This window comes from Lissotriton helveticus, chromosome 7 (genome assembly GCF_964261635.1).
Source record: "Lissotriton helveticus chromosome 7, aLisHel1.1, whole genome shotgun sequence".
NCBI lineage: Eukaryota > Metazoa > Chordata > Amphibia > Caudata > Salamandridae > Lissotriton > Lissotriton helveticus.
The window spans coordinates 550,127,748-550,146,666 of record NC_136068.1 but is presented as its reverse complement, the minus strand read 5'-3'; the positions used below and the strand labels follow the sequence as shown (position 1 = coordinate 550,146,666).

Genomic DNA, 18,919 nt, shown 5'->3' with positions numbered 1-18,919 from the left:
GAGAGTCTGGCCAGGGCTGGGTCCGGGGCACGAGACGGCTGTCGGGCCTTTGGCTGGCCTTTTCTCCTATTTGGCTGGCTCTATCCTAGTGGTACCCTTGTTGCGGCCCTTGGGTCCCGAGGCCTCACTTTCTGGTGCCCGGTCCGTTGAACCTGGTGAATCTCCTTGTGACGCAGTCTCCAAAATGGCGGGCAGAGGGGACCGAGAGACACGGAAGACGAAGACGCCTCTGCGCGGGGGTCCGATCCAATCTAACGTTATGGACCGTTATACCCACTCGAAGGGATCCCCCGGAGCTGCCCTGCCCGGTCCCAGCGCGTCTGACCACATTGTGGACACGTCAACAGAGCCTTCCCTGCAGGACATCATGGGCGCCATTTCTGGCATGAGGGAGACGATAGGCCAACAATATGAAACTTTGGCCCACAAAATTGACACCGTGGCCATTGATGTGAACTTAATTCGAGCCGATCTCTCGAAAACCAATGAGAAGGTGAAGTCATTGGACCTCAAGTCATCCAGCCTCACGGCAGACGTCTCGGAGATACAGACGGAGATTGGCAATCTCCGTAGGGTGAACGATTTCATGACCCGGCGCTTGGAAGACTTTGAAAACAGGGCACGTCGCTGTAATGTTCGCGTGGTTGGTGTTCCGGAGAATCCAGAACCCCACTCGGTTGATCTCCTAGTTGAGGACCTGATCCAAAACCACCTCTCTCCATCTGGACTGAGTAAATTTTTCACAGTGGAGCGTGCACATCGTGTTCCGGGGGGCCAGGGTAAGCCAGGTGCCCCGCCGAGGCCTATTGTTGCAAAGCTTTTCCACTATAGGGATCGGGACGCTATCCTGCAAGCATCTCGTGTGAAGGGCCCGGTGGCCTTTGAGAATGCCACAGTGAACTTTTATCCGGACTTTTCCCAACAGGTCCAGAAGCAGCGACTGGGATTTCATGGTGCCAAGAAGCGTCTTAGGGACTTGGGGCTGCGCTACGCTATGCTTTTTCCGACTAGGCTGCGGGTTGAGTACAATGACCAAACCTTTTTCTTTGATCGGCCGGATGCTGTGAATGACTGGCTGGACTCTCTGCCTGACCGACCTCCTGAGACTGAGTCCGCTGCCCACCCGGGCGGTGCTGAAGGTGGTGTGGAGAGCTGAACATTTCGTCTACGCCTGGGGCCTTGTTTTGAGTAACTTTTCCCAGGATTGTATGCCTACGTGCCTCTACTGTTTATGTGATTTGTTGTGTGTTTTTCCTCGTTATTGGTCTTGCTCTGGGTGGCGGGTGGGACGGAGCCTTTCCTCCTTCGGGGTCTTTGTGTAGAATGGGGGTTCTTGGGCGACAGGCACACTGCAGGTTGGGGTGGCTTTTTAGCTTTTTGCAGGGGTGCAGGGTGGGGGGTGTTCTTTTGTCTGTTGGGGGGTGGGTGGTTGGGAAGATCGTTGTTTGTGTGTTTTGTTTTCAAGGCAACTCTATCCTGTATTTGATGATGTTTCTTGTGTCATGCTCATGGGTGGGGGGTTTTGGCGTTGCTGGGTGGGATGGGGGGTAGCGGGTTGAGATTTGTTTCGTGGAACGTTAACGGTCTGGGGGATCGTATCAAACGGAGTGTCGTGTTGAAATGTATACAACGTTTATCTCCAGATATTGTTTTCTTGCAGGAGACTCATTTGGTGGGCAATACTTGTCATGCGATGAATAGGTGGGGCTACCGCCTCGCAGCGCATTCGGGGTTTACCTCGGGTTCTAGGGGTGTGGGTATCCTTGTTCGGGCTTCCCTCCCCCTAGCTATTGATGATGTGGTTCTAGACGATCGGGGGCGATATGCTGTCCTTGTGGGTCGCTATGAGGGTCGTACCCTCTCCTTATTTACTGTTTATGTGCCCCCCGGCCTGCAGACTTCTACCTTTTCCGATTTGGGCCGTGTGTTGTTGGACCTCCCTGATAGTACTCTCTTTCTGGCAGGTGATTTTAATTCTGTGTTCTCCGGTTTACACGACCGCCACCCCCCTAGAGATACTCCTGCGGCCCAACAGTGGTTGGGTGGGTTTTTGGACACGTTTGGCTTGGTGGATTGCTGGAGGCTTATGCATCCCACTCAGCTTCAATACACTTTCCACTCTGGGGCCCATGGGAGTCTGTCTAGACTGGATTATTTCCTGATGCCTGCGGCACAGTCGCCAGCGGTGCGTGAGATTGTACACCTCCCCAGGGGCATTTCTGACCACTCTCCGCTCTGGCTCCGTTTTGAGATTGGAGTGGAGGCAGTTGGCCGGGTGGCTCCTATCAATCCATGGTACCTTACCTCCCCCGAGACCCGCAGCCTTTTGATTAAGTCTTTAGACACATATTTTCTGGATAACGAGGGGTCGGTTTCCTCCGCGGTGTCCCTGTGGGAGGCCTTTAAGACGGTGATTCGTGGGCAGGCCCTCTCCCTTATTGTTGAAGCTAAGAAGGCGAGGAATCGGGAGGTGGTGGACCTTGAGAGTGAGATTTCTGAACTGGAGGCTGCTTTAGGATTCTGGTGTCACATCTGCAAAACTCCACGCCCTGGGTCTGAAACAATTTGCCTATAAGTCTATGGTCACGGATGCTGCCAAATTGATGTTCCGGGAGCAACAGGGTCGTCTGTATGATGTGGGGGACAAAGCGGGTAAGCTACTGGCATGGTTGGATAAAAAGGAGAGAGCTAATCGTGTGGTGCCCGTGATTCAATCGTCGAATGGTGCGAGTGTGACGGACCCGAGTGGAATAGTTGAATGTTTTGCTGAGTATTTTCGTGTGGTTTATACCCCTGTGTCTGTGAGGGATGTGGCTGACTCTCGCCTTCTGTTGCGCGATATAGCTTTGCCCAGTGTCTCCGTTTTAGATCGTATAGCGTTGGAATCCCCCTTTACTATTGACGAGATTGCTACTGCCATCCGTTCACTCCGTTCGGGCAAAGCCTTGGGCCCGAACGGGTTGCCAATTGAACTGTACAAGCTACGTCCCGACAGAGTGGCGCCCTATCTTCGTGATATGTTTCTGGAATCCCGGGAACGGGGTATTCTCCCCTATGATCAGCGTTTGGCCACAATAGTTGTCATCCCCAAGGATGGCAAACCGCGGGACCTTTGTTCATCTTATAGACCCATATCCCTGCTGAATGTTGAGCCCAAGGTATTGGCTAAGCTCCTGGCGACCCGCCTCCTGACGGTCGTTAATGACTTGGTCCATCCAGATCAATCCGGATTTATCCCGCATCGCAACACGGCTCTTAACTTACGTCGTCTTCATGGTGCGATTGCGAGGGCGGGGCTTCTGACGGAGCCGGCCATTTTGGCTTCGTTGGATGCCTCGATGGCTTTTGACACTGTGGAATGGCCTTATCTCTGGGCGGCTCTTGAGAAATTTGGGTTCGGGCCTGAGTTTATCGGTTGGGTGAAGTTATTATATGCTGAACCCTTAGCACAAGTGGTGGTAAACGGTAGAGTTTCGGCCCCTTTCGACCTTGGCAGGGGAACCCGTCAGGGTTGCCCCTTGTCTCCGTTGCTTTTTGCACTTGCCCTGGAACCGTTGGCTGCATGGCTTCGATGGGAGCCTTCGCTTAAAGGGATCCGTTGGTCACCGGAGTTTGAGGACCGAGTCTCACTTTACGCGGATGACATTCTTTTATATCTCACCTCCCCGCGTAAATCTCTCACTGTTTTATTTGATGTTCTTGCTTCATTTGGTGCCAACTCAGGCCTCGTTATTAATTGGGCCAAGTCCTGCGTGTATGTTCTTTCGGGTGTTTTGCCCCCATTGCCGAGCAGACTTCCTATCCAGGTGGTCCAGTCCGGCTTCAAGTATTTAGGGATCTTCATTACGATGGACTCCTCACTCCGCTTTGAGCGTAATCTCCTCCCCCCGTTGCTTAGATTGCGACTGGACGTGGCCCGTTGGCGTAAGCTCCCTCTGTCTCCTCTGGGCAGGGCGGCTCTGTTTAAAATGATGTCCTTGCCGCGGTTCCTTTATGCACTCCAGAACTCCTATGACGACATCCCCAAGACCTATTTCCGGGAGATCGAGAGTCTTCAACGGCAATTGATCTGGGACGGGCGTCCACGTATTGCCCTTGCGAAACTCACCATCCCTTGGTATGACGGTGGCATGGCGCACCCCGACATCAAGAGATATTATTGGGCTTCCCAGTTGTCAGCCATTAATCACGTGATGTTTTCACCAGGTCGTAATCCGGCTTTTGAGATGGATAGACTCCAGCTGCCGGGTGGGGACTTTAATAGAGCGCTTTATTCTAGATCGGCCGGGCGCCATCTCATGGGCCCGTCCAGGATTGCAGTCTCTGTGTGGCGAGCCGCGAATGTGAGTTTGGGATGGGAGGATCGAATGACACTTGCGACGCCGCTTTATGCCTCTGAACGTTTGGGGTGTCTCTGGTCTACTAAGGGCTTCGACCGCTGGGACATGATTGGGATATGTAAGGTGGGTGATGTCTGCTCGAAGGGGAGTGTGAAGTCATTCCAGACCCTCCAGGCGGAATACGGTTTGAATGGTAGAGAGTTTTTTCGCTATCTGCAGGTCCGACACGCCCTCGCCTCAGTCCTCACTCCTGATGAGACCCTGCCCGAGTCTTCCCCCCTCGAAGATCGTATCCTTGATGGCCACCTGCCTGATAGCACCATCTCCCTGATTTATAAAAAACTGATCAATAATCGGGCAGACTTATTGGTCCGACTTCGGGAGGCTTGGGTCGGCGATGGGTTGGAATTGGACGATGAGGATTGGCAGTCGGCACTCTCTTCTCCGAAAGAGGTAGCCATCCCTGCCCGTCTCCGTTTGGTTCAACTTAAAATCCTCCATCGAGTATATGTCACTGGTCCGCGTTTGGTGACAATGGGCTTTTCCCCGGATGGGTTATGTAAGCGTGGTTGTGGGTCGAGTGCTACTTTTTTACATATTCTTTGGGAGTGCCCAGTGGTGGCGGCCTACTGGACTGATGTGCTTGCGGTGATGACTGCTGTGACTGGTGTTGCCCTGCGGCCGGAGACACGAAGGTGTCTGTTGAATGTGTGGGAACCCACCGACTACTCTGTAGCCCAGACCAGATGGGCTACCCTGGGATACATGATTGCAAAACGGGACATTGCGCAACTCTGGGGCGCGTCCAGACCCCCTGAGGTCTCGAAATGGGAGGATAACATGGACTGGTCCATGTTTCGTGAGAAGACCGTATATGTGGCATGGGGCAGACCCAGGGCGTGGACGAAGATTTGGGGCCAGTGGAATGAATATCGTGGGGATATCTGTACCCCTCCCATGGTTGACACTACTGATGTTACCCTATCTCCCTAGGCTGGCGTTCCCGAAACCTTTTCATACTGTTCTGTGATTTTCCGGTTCTCCCCGCTGCTCCACCCCCCCCCCCCGGCCCTGTCAGAGTCCCATGGTTCGTGCTATGTTCTCCTGATTCTTGGCCGTCCCCTCCACTATTTGGGCTGACCTTGATTACTGTGCCTTCGCCTTTTTTCAGTTTTTGTTGTTTTTATGTATAAAACAGAAAATTAATATGCTCTGTACTATGTTTGGAGTAATGCTTGGTACCTGATTTGTGCCTGACCACGGGATTGATTTTCTGCCTCTTTCATTGTGCCTTACTATTAGCGGCCAGCCCGTGAGGTTGTAGGCCCATTCTTGTAATTTCCTTTGCTTGCTCGAATAAAGGTTTTTAAAAAAAATAAAAATAAAAAAAACGATGCCATAATGATTCAACACCACCTTCTGAGGTTCATGATCTGGACTAGGAGTCAAACCTCTTTTAACCGGTGTGGTTCGCACTGATTGCCTGAAGCTGGGTCAATGCTTAAAACTCCCCTGGATCAGGTACATTCGCAACATCTGTTCTAGCCTGGGCCTGAAAGATCTTTTTTCTCTCCAAGCAGCCAAGCTCAGTGGCCCCTTGCAGCACAGTTCTGCCTCCGTACCATCACTTTTGTGATGTTCTGGAGGCGCAGTGTGCAGGCCCATATCTATAAGGCCACAAAAAGCAACTTTGCATGGCTTATCATGGCCTGGTAAATATGGAGTAATGTGAAAGCAGTGCAAGTCACTGCCTGGCGTTACTCTTTGTCAAGGAGGCATTCCATTGGCATTGCTGTGGGTATTCACACCCAACACCCATGTATTTTGACACTGCCCCAGATTTACAACATCATATAAATCTGGGGCAATGCCAACAACTTACACCTTCCCAGAGCATGGTTAATGAGGAGCAATGTTTACATTTCTCCTCTTTTTTTCCTCTTTCCACATTTGCTGCATTCTGCAGCACCCACAGAACAAGGAGAATGTCTCTTGTGATTGTTTTTGTGCAGGAAGGTGCCCCTTCGTACACAAAAACAATAATGTAAACAACACAGACACCCTTGCCCCATAGTGCAAGGGTGCCTGTATTGCCGCTGGGCTGCAAATTTTGTGCTGGCTGAAAGGACAGGAATGAACCATATCTTGTAAATACAGTGCATTCCTGTCCCTTCAAATTAGCGTAGGGCAGCACAGCAAAATGTCTTGGGGCACTGCCCTATACCAATTCTTTGTAGCTGAGGCCCCTAGTTTTGCAATCACTTTAAAAACATATTTTTAGCTAAATGAGATGAGAGAGTGAGGGGGTAAGCCAATAGGCCAACTGGCCAGTAATTTCTTGAGATTTGCACAAGCAATAGTATTGAGCTGTATTTAACATGGGTGTGCAATCCACACCATAGGTTTCTGCTAGTGAGGCTTAGATTAAGTACAGTGTACTTTTTAGTCACCTTTCCTCAGCAGGGTTCCTATTTTGCCAACCTACCTCCAACCTACCTCCATGTCACTGTGATGGCTGTTCTGCAGAAAGCACATTTAACTTAATTTTTTTCTGTAAATACTAAACATCTTTGAGAAATTTGTATTTTCAGATATAGTAAGGCCGCTGTAACTTTTCTACAGTCACTGTTAATTGTGAGGATTTGTTTCTCAACTGCTATTTTTATTCAACTTGCAATAAGATAGAGAGCATTTGTTGCATTGTAAGGAATTTACATTTTTTTACTTATATTTTATTCGGAACATTATAATGCATTATTAATGGTTTTATGAATCTTTTATGATCACATACTGATCGAATAAAGATTGCTGAAGAAGAAGCAACACACACCCATTGTTCAGGCATTGACAAGAGGATGGAATCAAGGCAGACACTGTACGTGTGCATTGGATGATGGAATCTGAGTAGGTGGGCACTATGAAGGAAGACGTTGGACAGAATCAAGTAGGCAGGCAATGTGGGAAGCATGCAGGCAAACACTGTAGTGGCATGCATGGAGGAGGGACTTAATTCAGATAGGCATGGTGCAGTCAAGTGTGGAAGGGTGAATGCAATGTCTTCACTCTGCATAGAGCAAAAAGGGAAAAGACAGCAAATTCCACTTAAAACGCCCTTGTTGCACAGGCCACAGTAGTTATTGTGTTAAAGGCAGCCTACTGATGCACAAAGAAATAGATGCTCTACTTGTGGGTCTGGTCTTTAGATGACATTGCCTGTGACCTGCACCATAGAAGTTACATCCTCTGTACCGCACCTTTCCATCCACCTTTCATGTCCCATAAAGATAGCCTAGCCTCAATGTTGGGACAGAAAAGTCCTCCACATGGAAGTGGGTGTGCACCCCTGCCCTGAATGCCCCAACTCTATTCCCTTCCGGATCCCTAATGCTGTTGTTTGTTGTTATGGGGCAACATGCATCATGTGTGTATCTATGACATAGACCTGTCTCACAGATTGTGGTCTTGTTGGACTGGGAGGGGCTCCCAAAGCGCTACCCTCATAGTGGTGAAAGGCTACTGCCTTTACCAGGAGTTAGGCAGCACAATTGTGGCAGCATGCAGTGTAGTGATCAGTGAGTGTAAACAGTTCCCTTTTAGCTGTATCACTGGAGTGAGGCCTATAGGCTCACTCACTTAATGTTTTGCTCCTGTTGGCTTAACTCACCCTTGACGTACATCAGTTTGGGGTGTAGTGCTGCACAGGGCATGTGTGGTGTGCATGTGCTGTATGAATGTGAATCTGTGAATTTTACAATACAAGGATACTGTAGTAGCTTTCAGTGTATGTATGTTATATGCATGTGCTGGGTGTTTGTGTCTGTCTGAGGTACAAAACATGAAGGATATAGTGCTGTGCTGTGTGTGTATGGTATTATATGCATGAATCAAGTGTGTGTGTGCCTGAGAATCATACAATACATGAAGGATGTAGTGCTTTGTAATGCGTGTATGCTGTACACATGTACTGGGTTTATGTGTGTCAGTGAATGGTACAACACATGTTAGACTCTAAGTTTCATTTTGGGAGATTAGGGCTGCATTGTGAAGCATGAAGAGGTCGAGGAATCCTCTGCAGACAGATTTGTGCAGTGCTGACTTACTGCCTGCATTAGAAACAAGCATTTGCAATGCAATATGTCTCGCAATTGCGAGATTTTGAGTTATTGCCATTGTCAATGACAATTCCTATTATTTATGTGTTTAAAAAATCTGCAATAATAAAAGTTATTGTCATTTACAATACCAATAGGTCAAAGTTTCGAAAATGATAGACCTATTGTATTGCAAATGCTTGTTGTTTGCAAGCGCCTCATGCTGCGCTTTCACGTTAATACAGGCCACACCCCTTTCTTTAGACGAGCAGTGTCTAAAGATATGTCCAAAGCTGCTATTAAAGTAAAAGCGCGGTATGGTGCACTTTTACCAAAAAAAGAATGTGTTTGTCAAGCTGAATGCACTGAATGTTGCAAGAAAGCATGTAGTGCCTTCAGTAGAAGAAATGCATAAAAGAAAGTATTGCTTACAGACGTGCAACAACCGAAGTAAAAGCACCAGTCCACCTGGGAGGTTACAAATGAAGTCAAGGCGGTACCAAGGAGGGACTAACAGGCCTATTAACAAAGCAGAATCCAGCAGTAATGAAGGACAATGACACAAGCCAATGACCAATATGGGCGGAGAGTGGGCGGGGCTTCAAGGCCATACTCCAATACAGCATGCCTTGCAGAGCATCGCATGCGCTGCCCAGGCTCGGCCTAAAACATAACTAAATGTGCTAGTTTCCATCTAGTGAACTTCACCGAAGTGAGGACAATTTTTTGGAAAGTGAACAACAATACAAGGGAATTTATGATGCCATTTTTCATGAAAATACAATATTTTCTTTTTTCCATTGGTCAGGCAGTCTTTACCATAAAATGTCAAAACATGCGTGCAGAGTAGACAGAATGATTAATGAATAAATGGTGACGGATAGTGCAGTTAACTCTTGTCTGAACTAACCACACACTGCTGCTTTCTTGGGCACTGTTGTATTATCGGATTATTGAGATATGGTTTGGGACTGACTACAGGTTGAAGTTTTCAACCGCGATTAGTAGAAACAATGAGAGATTGCTAGGCCACAAGTGAACAAATATGGTGCTTGCCTACAGGTATTACATTTAACTAGCATTCCTAGAGGAAACTGCAGGTGGAGGCAGCAAAACGACTAATAGCAGGAGCGGGTAGCCAAGCAAAAACCAGCGGGAGAGGAGGCAAGCAACATGAGGGGGCAGCAAATTAACCAACAACAGGAGAAGGGAAGGAGGCGTCAGTAAGACAAAGGACGGATTGACAAGGGCCAAGGACGTGGGCAGAGTGCAGCCTGTAGAATGGATGGGGAATACAAATAAATAAACTAACAAAGGCAATAGGTCTCATATAGGCGGGACCTATTAGCTTTGCCAATGTTTTTTGGTGTGTGTTCAATCTATAAAAATGAAACCAAAATCCTCCCGAGGTTGTCTGGAACAAGTGTCAAATTTAAACAAGTGAAACGAAATTCCTCCCAAATCTGTTTGGATCAAGACCAGCAAAAGTAACAGTAGCATCTTAGACAAACAAAAAGTGGTGGGTGGGGAAGGGGGGTGCGGGAGGGCAGTGCCGGGGGGTTAATCATAAAATAGAAATAATACTTATCTGAAGCTGCTGGCTGCCTCACGCCTTGTTGCTCATCTGGTTTCTGATCCTAACAGACACTGGGACTGCATCACAGACTCCCTGTGTAAAACATACAAAGCTTTCATGCTATTACCAAGCATGAGAGTAGCACAAGGATGGGCTTAAGCGGGCTGGTTTAACGCTCACTCAGCCACAGGGAGTCTGTGCTGTTTCTCCAACCCTACTGTGCACTACAACTGGATTGGAGAAACCTAACTAGACATGTCTGTTTGGCCGACAAATTGACATGCACACTTAGAAATACACAGACCATTCTATTCCTCCTCCTTAGCATGGCCTGCCCCAGCCCCTCCCTACACACGCTGGCTCAGCCACCAGCTGAAAAATAAAATGATAATAAAATTTCATTTTATTTTTCAGCTGCTGTCTCTGAGCCAGTGGTTGACACTACTCTGCCATTGCAGAGGAGCTGCCACTAAAAAAAAACATCTGCCATTGACAAATGAAACCGAAGAAATGAGACTTACGATGAAGTATAGCAATGAAAAGTAATGGGTGTGCAGAGCTCTTTTAAACATTTTAGATAACAATAGACTCCCAAAAGACAGCGAATGTGCTGTCTCAGGTGAGACCTAAAAATGGCCCCACAGGCTAGGAGGAAACTTCATTATCATTTTATTTTTCAAAAATAAACTTCCTCTTTGGGAATTAAAAAATAGGAAAATTGCTGAATTAACCATGATGGCCACTTAGGAGTCACAGTGGTGATGGCTCCTCTGAAGCCATAGAGATCCATGAAGGCAGTAGGAGATCTGTAAATATGTCAAGCTGTAGTCCACCAGAGCAGCAGAAGACACCCCTTCATTGCCTTGACTGAATGCATACAGCACACCAAGGTTCCAAATCACCACATAGCTTTCACACTCAATTGCATGACATCTAGGGATCCATGATCACTGAACATGAAGAGAGTCCTTTTTATTTTTCTGTCCTAGTCTTTGATTACAGTATTCATGATTGCAGTCCTGACCGCGATGGTATAATCAATTATACCAATCCTCATAAAACTTACTTTACAGGACTAATGTTTTGTAGAGTCACAATTCATCTAGTGACACATTACAGCATTTGAAGTACAGATACACAACAAGTTAGAATGAGTTTTCATTTTTCAGGATTAAATCTGTATACAGAGACAAATACACACAAGACTGCCACTCTAGAGTCGACTTTAAATTAATAGTGATTCTACAAAACATTAGTGCCATGAAAAATGTTTTACAAGAATTGCTTTCATTGATCAATACCATGTGACAGATGTATGCACAGAAATCAAAGAATAGAACATGAAAATATAAAGACTTGCCTTTTACTCCATGGCGATGTGTGGATCACTTTGAGTCATGTAAGTGGATGTGCAATTTTGAAAATGAATGACTGTGAAGAAGTTGTTGGGACACTGGAACACTGCATTCAAATTAGAACTCCCCAGGAAATCTAGGATGTCTGGACACCCGACCCCAGACTAGGCAAAAAGTTAAGCAACAGAGTGACCTCATCACATATTTAGTAGCTGTAGGCAGTGAAATTTGCTTTGTTAGCAGAATCTACAGAGTTTTGCCAAAACAGCATTTCATTAGGAACACGAAAGTCAGGCAAAAACTCCAGACTCAGCCACGTAGCAGAGTTAGCTCCTGCATCCACACCCACCCACATCACATACCTTTGGAAAAGCAACTTTACCTTTACATGCTAAAGAACATATAGCCACCTCACAAAAGTGAGCTTTGAAACATACCAGGCAGTGAGAGAGGAGATGATTTTGGGCCCCCTCCTACCCTAGGGACAGGACCAAGCAGATGGTTTGAACACAAAAAGCATATCTTGCTGAACGATTCGGTAGTGGTCCCATCCTCCTAGGACCACCCCAAGCAAAGTTACGGGCAAAAGAATAATGCCAACCAAAGGCCACACAAAGCATTATGGGAGAGATTCTAGTGTGCAGCGAATATTATAGTATTGGCTCTCCCACTGACTGCTGAGGGGGAGAGCCCCTGCAACTTGGGAATGGTTTTATCTAAGTCTGGTGGGTCTGATGGAGGTGCCCATCCCACCGGCATCTCAACAGGGATCCCTGGCAGAGGGCAGCTCGGGGAGGCCACCCCTGGCTGTCCTGCCCCAGCAGCAGCCATGCATGTTGAATCAGGAGTCAGCAACAGGTATGGAGGTCTGCCCGCTGCATTGGCCATACAGCAAGCCCTATGCGGTCGCCTCCTGCTCCCTCCAGACACAAGCACAGGGAGAAGCAGACCACACAGGGGAGGCAGCGGCCCTAACCTGTCCTTACTCCCGGGGAAGCGCTATGGCGCTTCCCCACCTCAGGAACCACATGGGCCTGGGATGAGGTCCCGTCCTATTTTACCAGGAGACCACAAGGGGAAGGAGAACGCAAGGAGTCCGGATGCAAGAAGGAGGCAGCCGGACCCCAGAGCAGGCCCTGATTTGCCCTCCACCAAGGATCAGTGTTGAGGTGACCGGACTTAGAGGAAACCATTCATAAAGCCCAGCAGTTCTCCCTGGTTCAGTGGGAGAGCCAATGCTATATTATAATCTCTGCCCATTATGCTTTGTGGGGCATTTGGTTGGGATTGGTTGGAGAAGTGTGGCTCAATGGTTAGAGCGGCAGACCCTGATGCAGAGGTCTAGCCCGGGACCAGGGTTCAATTCCCCGCCTCGGCGGGTCTTGGGCTCAAAATTCCACGGACCTAATCATTCTCGCCTCGGTGCCTATTCCAATCATGGAGTCCCACTCTGCAACTCTGGGCAATAGCTCGCTTAATCTCCACAACGGCCCCCACAACGCTAAGGATGCCTGGCCTCCACCTTGGGGGTGCCCAGGAGTGGACACCTCACAGGGAAAGCCAGGATGGGTTCCACAGCGGTATTCGTACAAGCGCCTTGAGACCCTTGCAGGTGAGTAGTGCGCTATACAAGTATCAATTTACATTTACATTGCATGTTTGCCCATAACTTTGCTTGGGGTTACCGCCAAATCGTTCAGCATGATATGCTCTTTGTGTTCACTGCATTTGCTTGGTCCTTCCCTAGGTTAGGAGGATCCCCAAATCATCAACTCTCTCACTGCTTGCTATATTTCCAATCACACTTTTGTGAGATGACTATACGCTCTTTAGCATGTAAAGGTAGAGTTGCTTTTCTAAAGGTGTGAAAGGTTCCCAATTTATTCATTTGAGTGGAGCGGAGTGGAATTTCTAACTCCCTGTATTGGCACTCTGCCCACCCTTAATATTTAGTGATCAGGCTTACACTCAGCAGAGAGGTCAAACTGATCAAAGATTGAGGTGTCCATTTGCATTGATACCTTGTGCCATCAGGGTGTTTGTAATAATTTGTTTAACTTCTTGAAACATTTTAATGTGACCCACCTGTTTGGTTGGTAATGCTTCCTTCTGAACATTGGATGCACTCATAGCAACATCTAGGCTTCCCTTCTATGGGGGATTTCCTGAAACCTGGTAGACAAAGTTCACTGCAAATGGAGACAGGTACCTGAAGACAAGGTAAAGGGATAAAGAGTGTAGATAAAAATATAAAAGATACATGACTGTAGTGCTTATACATAGGAATATTTCAATGTTAGCTAAACTGAGCTAAATTCATGAAAGTAGCATTTACTTGCACCTACATGTATTAACTTGGATTCAGCACATACTTGCAAATTTGTTTGGACCAACAACAATTTAAGGCCTGATTCAGCAAATGTTTTCCACAAGTAAGTGTAGTTTATGAGCAGTAGTATAAAGCAAAATAAGAGAGCCTGCTGCAGAATTTGACGAAGGACCTCTGAGTCTCCCATATCTCACGGACATTCATTTACCTTGGATGCATTGTGGACCACCTGAACTACTGGTCACAACTCCCCCCCCACCCCTTCACCACAAGGGCACCAAGGGCTTGATTTGCCTTGGATGCATTGTGGATTACCTGAACGAGGTCACCCCCCGCCCCCTTCACCACAAGGGCACCAAGGGCTTTTGTTACAGCCCTGCTTATGTGCTGAAAGGGTCCCAAATACACATGCAAAATAGCTCACAGATATTCAAAGGAAGGCCCAGTATAGATTTCCATCTACAAATGACAATTTCAAATGTATATTTTTCTCAGAAACTGAGCATGCAGGTGCCTGCATAGTTTTGTCTGTTAGTTATCATAGGGAGTGATAGGGAATGTTCACCAAGACAACGTCAGATGAATGGCTTGGGAAATGCAACACAAGAGGTAAACACCTACAGAATTATAGATTCTTTGACATTAATTAGTATTTGCTATACCGTTTACACAAATCTCTGTGGTTCAAACTTATGCTTGGGCAGCTGAGACACAAGTGGAGTGGCAGGGGTGGAAAGCTAACAGAACCATCAGTGTAGTTATCAATGGTGCCGCAGGTGCAGTGGGCCTCTGAACCGATTCTGAATTATTTAAAAAGCCAAGCAAGTGAGACCCTTTTTCATTCTTGCATTCGAGCCAACGGCACTCTTGCTGCACCACTGAACAAAACATCAGCCATTTCCGGTATTTGAGAACGGGAATACTTAACATGGAGTAAGATTTCCCATTTGAAGCTAAAGGGATACAATTTGTTTTTTACTTTTCTGGAGTCATAGGGTTAGTGATGAAGGGCAATGGTAGGTGCAATTTCAAATTTGTAAACAATTTTGCTGGTAACTGTACAGAGTGCAACCATGCCTGGTAACTGGCTCGTGTGGTCAGAATTGTTTTTACCAGATTTATGCTGCAATAAACAGAATAAAGCTAGATTAAATGAATTAATGAAAGCAGCTGCCAACTTAAAAAATGGAAAAGACAAAAAAAATGTGAAAGTAAAAAAAAGATTCAAACAGAACATTTATAGTCCACAATGCCACATTGGTTAATGTTTGGCACTATGACAAAGCCTTTGCACTTGGCAATGCTGTTGTAGTGAAAGCGCCACCAAGGAGGTCCACTATAGGATGGTGTGAGAAATTGGGTTGTTGATTGAGGTGTGCGTGAACCCAACTCAAGCAGCAGCCACAATCCTAGTCAGGATGAACCACACCAAGTCACTAAATTAACCTGTGCTTTTTCTCTGGTAGCTTGCCAAAAAAGCAGGCAGGCTTAACTGAGAGGCAATGTGTAAAGTATTTATGTAGCACTTAAACAGTAATAGAGTGAAAACACAACACAAGAAAAATTCCACAGTTATTTAGAAAAACAGAGTAACATTTAATATATTACTTGACACCAAAATGACAAAAGCCAATTAGTAAAACCGGAGTTATGAATTTTTAAAGTTTAAATGTAAAAATAGGACCTAAAAGATCAATACGCCAACCGAGGACATCAAGTTGCACGAAACTTGAGCAAAGTCAATAGCTATGGCTGACTGCAATGGAGTGTGCTTCGGATAAACAATGTGGAATGGGCATGATCTCTGCTTCCATTAAAATGCCGCAGAAGGTCAAGTTCATCAGGACATGGCAGCTGGAGGCATCTGAGGAGAAGGTACGCTTCATCAGGAAGCTGCTGGATGAAGTTGCAATCTAGATTGTTAGAAGTTAGCCCCCTTTTTGGAAATCAAAAATCTCTACCGGGATGAAGCTGCAGGCTGTAGCCCATGAGGGATCCTTTAGGATGGATACCCCTTCTGCGAGGAGCCACTGAACGGGATTTGCTGATGCATAGAAGAAAGTAGCAGGAGCTACCAGGAAGTCAGCCTGACCGGTGATGCACCTGGGATGGATCAGCAAGCAGGTAGGTCTCAGTCTCCTCTTGCTTCTCAGAGCACATTGTGGCTGAAAATTATCCTAGTATCAAGAGTTGAATTTGGTCAATCTAGTCAGCTTTAGCAACACTACTAGAAGTCCAGGACTGGAGGGGCACCACTTGAAGGGTCAGACGTAGGTCGGTCCAGGTGTAGGTGCAAGAGTGTTGGAACCTTTTCTGTCACAGAGGCTCTGATGTGGAGGCCAACCAACTAGCCCTTGGGGTAACTCTGGTTGTCGTGAGTTCAAGCAGAATAGCAGATCTCAAGCAGCAGGGCAGTCTTCTGAGGGCACAAGGCAGGTGTCAAGCAGCAGGGCAGTCCACTTGGTGCTGCACAGCAGTTCACTAAAGTACACAGCAAGGCACAGGCAGCATGGCAGTTCTTTGAGAGTCCTGCACAGGTCCAGAAGTGAATTGAAGAGTGGGTCTGAGGGTCCTAATTTAAACCTGGTGTCAGCCTTAAAGTTGAAGAAACGTCTTGAGTTTTATTCCCACAGATGGTGTTGGAATTTCCTTCCTCACACCCTTGACCCTAGGATGTTTGGGGGCACAAAAGGCTAGTGTGAAGTTACTTGTAGGCTTCTTCTTTGAAGTGCAAGTGGGGCTGTGCACAGCTCTGCAGCTCACATGATGGCATGTTCATGCCATCAACCAGTCCTCTTTTTTTTGACTGTCTGGGAGAAATACACAAATGCCAACTGCACATAGTCATGTGCCACAGAATACAGGCAGCAGCCTAACAAATGGTTAGGTCTAGAAAATGCCAAACTTGTAACGTTGGTATAAGCGCAACACCTTGTTGCACAAATAGTTTGAGCGGGCAGCAGCCCATGTGGGTACCCTCAATAAATATTTCAGTAAGATTTGTTTGATTGATGGGCTACGGTTTTGCTACAAAGGCAGAACCAAACAGTGAGCATGTCTGAGAAAGACACACTGTCCTATTCAGAAGATCATATCCAAAAACGTATCTCTGACCCGTCTCTTTTCCCTGCTGTTAACTTAACTTCAACTGCAAAAACCCAGAATGAGTCAGACAAATTATTGAGACTTTAGAAAAAAAAAAAGTACAACAGAACTCCACCGGTATTTTTCTGCTGGAAAGTCTTAAGGGAGGCACCATTCCATGGCGGTTGCAAGTGAAAAATGTTCCGGTAATTTTCACTGAACACCCAGAATATAGAAAAGTTTTTAGTTGCATCAGCTCTAAGTGCAGCAGAGACCTGATGGTGCACTCTATTGAAACAGCCCAAAGACTTTGCCGCACACAGGCAGGTGAGATTGAACAATTCATTCAATCCATAAAAGACACTCATACAGTCTCGGAGGCTAAAGCGATATTAGACAAAATTGAAAAGGAGATAGCTACCTTTAAAGATGAAACAATTAACTTTAAGAATTCTAAATTCGAAAACAACAGGAAGTCGTTCAAACTTGAAACTGTATATCCTTATCTGCAAGAAGATTTCTACAAACGTGAAGAATCCAGTAGTTTTCTACCAGAGTACAGAGGCAAATCAAAACGCACGTTATTGACCTTTTCAGATAGGTCATCATCTGACTCCTCATGGGAGCCTGAGGCATGTGAAGGACCATCCTACGGAAATCAACATTGAAAAAATAACAATAATTTTTTAAGGGTAGGCCAACAACAGCAACGAGAACGGTACTAACCTCAACCCTGGGAAATGTATGTAAATGGAAGCTATGGAATCATTCAGGAAGATCAGGCTCAATGTATTTTTTAAAGATAAAGAGATGCACAAAGTTGCGGAAACATCAGGACTCAGTAACAAGTCAACGTTTTGTCTTTCTTCACATACTACTCCTAAGAGCATCCTCACCTTTGAGCAAGTGGTTTTATCATCACTTTACCAATTGAACCAAGGTACGGTGTTTGTCAAAACTAATTTGTCAACGACACAAAGATCGCCCATCAAAGAACTTAAAGAAGACAAGAAATTGATTATTAAGCCGGCGAATAAAGGTGGTGCAACAGTAGTCTGGGTCCAGAGAGGCTTACCTGGAAGAAGGTCGGAAACATGTCTTGAATAAAACATGGTAGAGAAAGATTCCATCAGATCCAGTACAACCAATTTAGAATGAAATCAAATCCATTGTTGATGAGAGCCTTGAGGTTGCTATATTCGGTCCAAAAGCACATGACTTTTTAATTAAGAAACACCCAAGAGTACCTGTGATCTACTTCCTTCCGAAGGTTCATAAGCACGCCACCTCCATGCCTGGCCGCCCCATAGTGTCTGGGTGTGACTCGGTACTCGAACCCATCTCAAAGTTTGTGGATGTTTTCTTAAAACAATTCCTGCAAAAAGTTACATCCTACCTGCAAGACACTACCGATTTCATTAACAAAATCGAAAGATTCCATATTCAAGTAGGACAACATAGGTTAGTCACTCTAGATGTTGTATCCTTATACACGCAAATTCCCCAAAAGGAGACCCTAGAAGTATTGGAATGGTACCTGGAATGTAGAGACCGCCTTCCTCGTGTTCCATCACAATTCATTGTTAAGCTAGCATCATTGGCACTAAAACGCAACTACTTTAAATTGGAAAAGGATTTCTTTGTCCAGGAGAAAGGGACCGCCATGGGTTGTCCCTTTGCACCAGACATGGCGGTTCTCTACATGGCCAAGTATGAGGACCGTCACATCTACAACAACAACCCTTTTAGTGAAAGTGTGGTACAATGGCACCGTTATACCAACGATATTTGGTGTGTTTGGTCTGGCACAGAAGAAGAACTACTCAGATTTCATGTGTGGTTGAATGAGAGAAACTCAGACATTCAATTCACATTTACCCACAGTAGTACCAGCCTAACCTTCTTTGATGTGGAAGTGCGACCCACAGAAACAGGTTTAATTACCATACTATATACAAAGCCTACAGCTAAGAACACCGCACTCCATTTTCACAGCCACCATCCAAAGAGCCTCAAGGATAATCTCCCTTATGGCCAGTACTTGCGTGTACAGCGCAACGGCTTGCACAAACAAAGGATATGAACTACATTCCAATCTGTTGACAGCCAAACTTAAAGAAAAGGGTTACCCATCAAAGTAATTG

The 18,919-nt window shown here is 46.3% G+C and overlaps 1 protein-coding gene across 1 annotated transcript in view; it reads right to left on the bottom strand.

Moving 5' to 3' along the window:
* The window catches only part of LOC144769169 (extracellular calcium-sensing receptor-like), a 236,937-nt gene that overhangs the window by 34,084 nt on the left and 183,934 nt on the right, over positions 1–18,919 (bottom strand). The window contains exon 5 of the mRNA XM_078653185.1: positions 13,448–13,571. Coding sequence (XP_078509311.1) covers positions 13,448–13,571 — 124 coding nt within the window. The remainder of the gene's footprint in view (positions 1–13,447; positions 13,572–18,919) is intronic.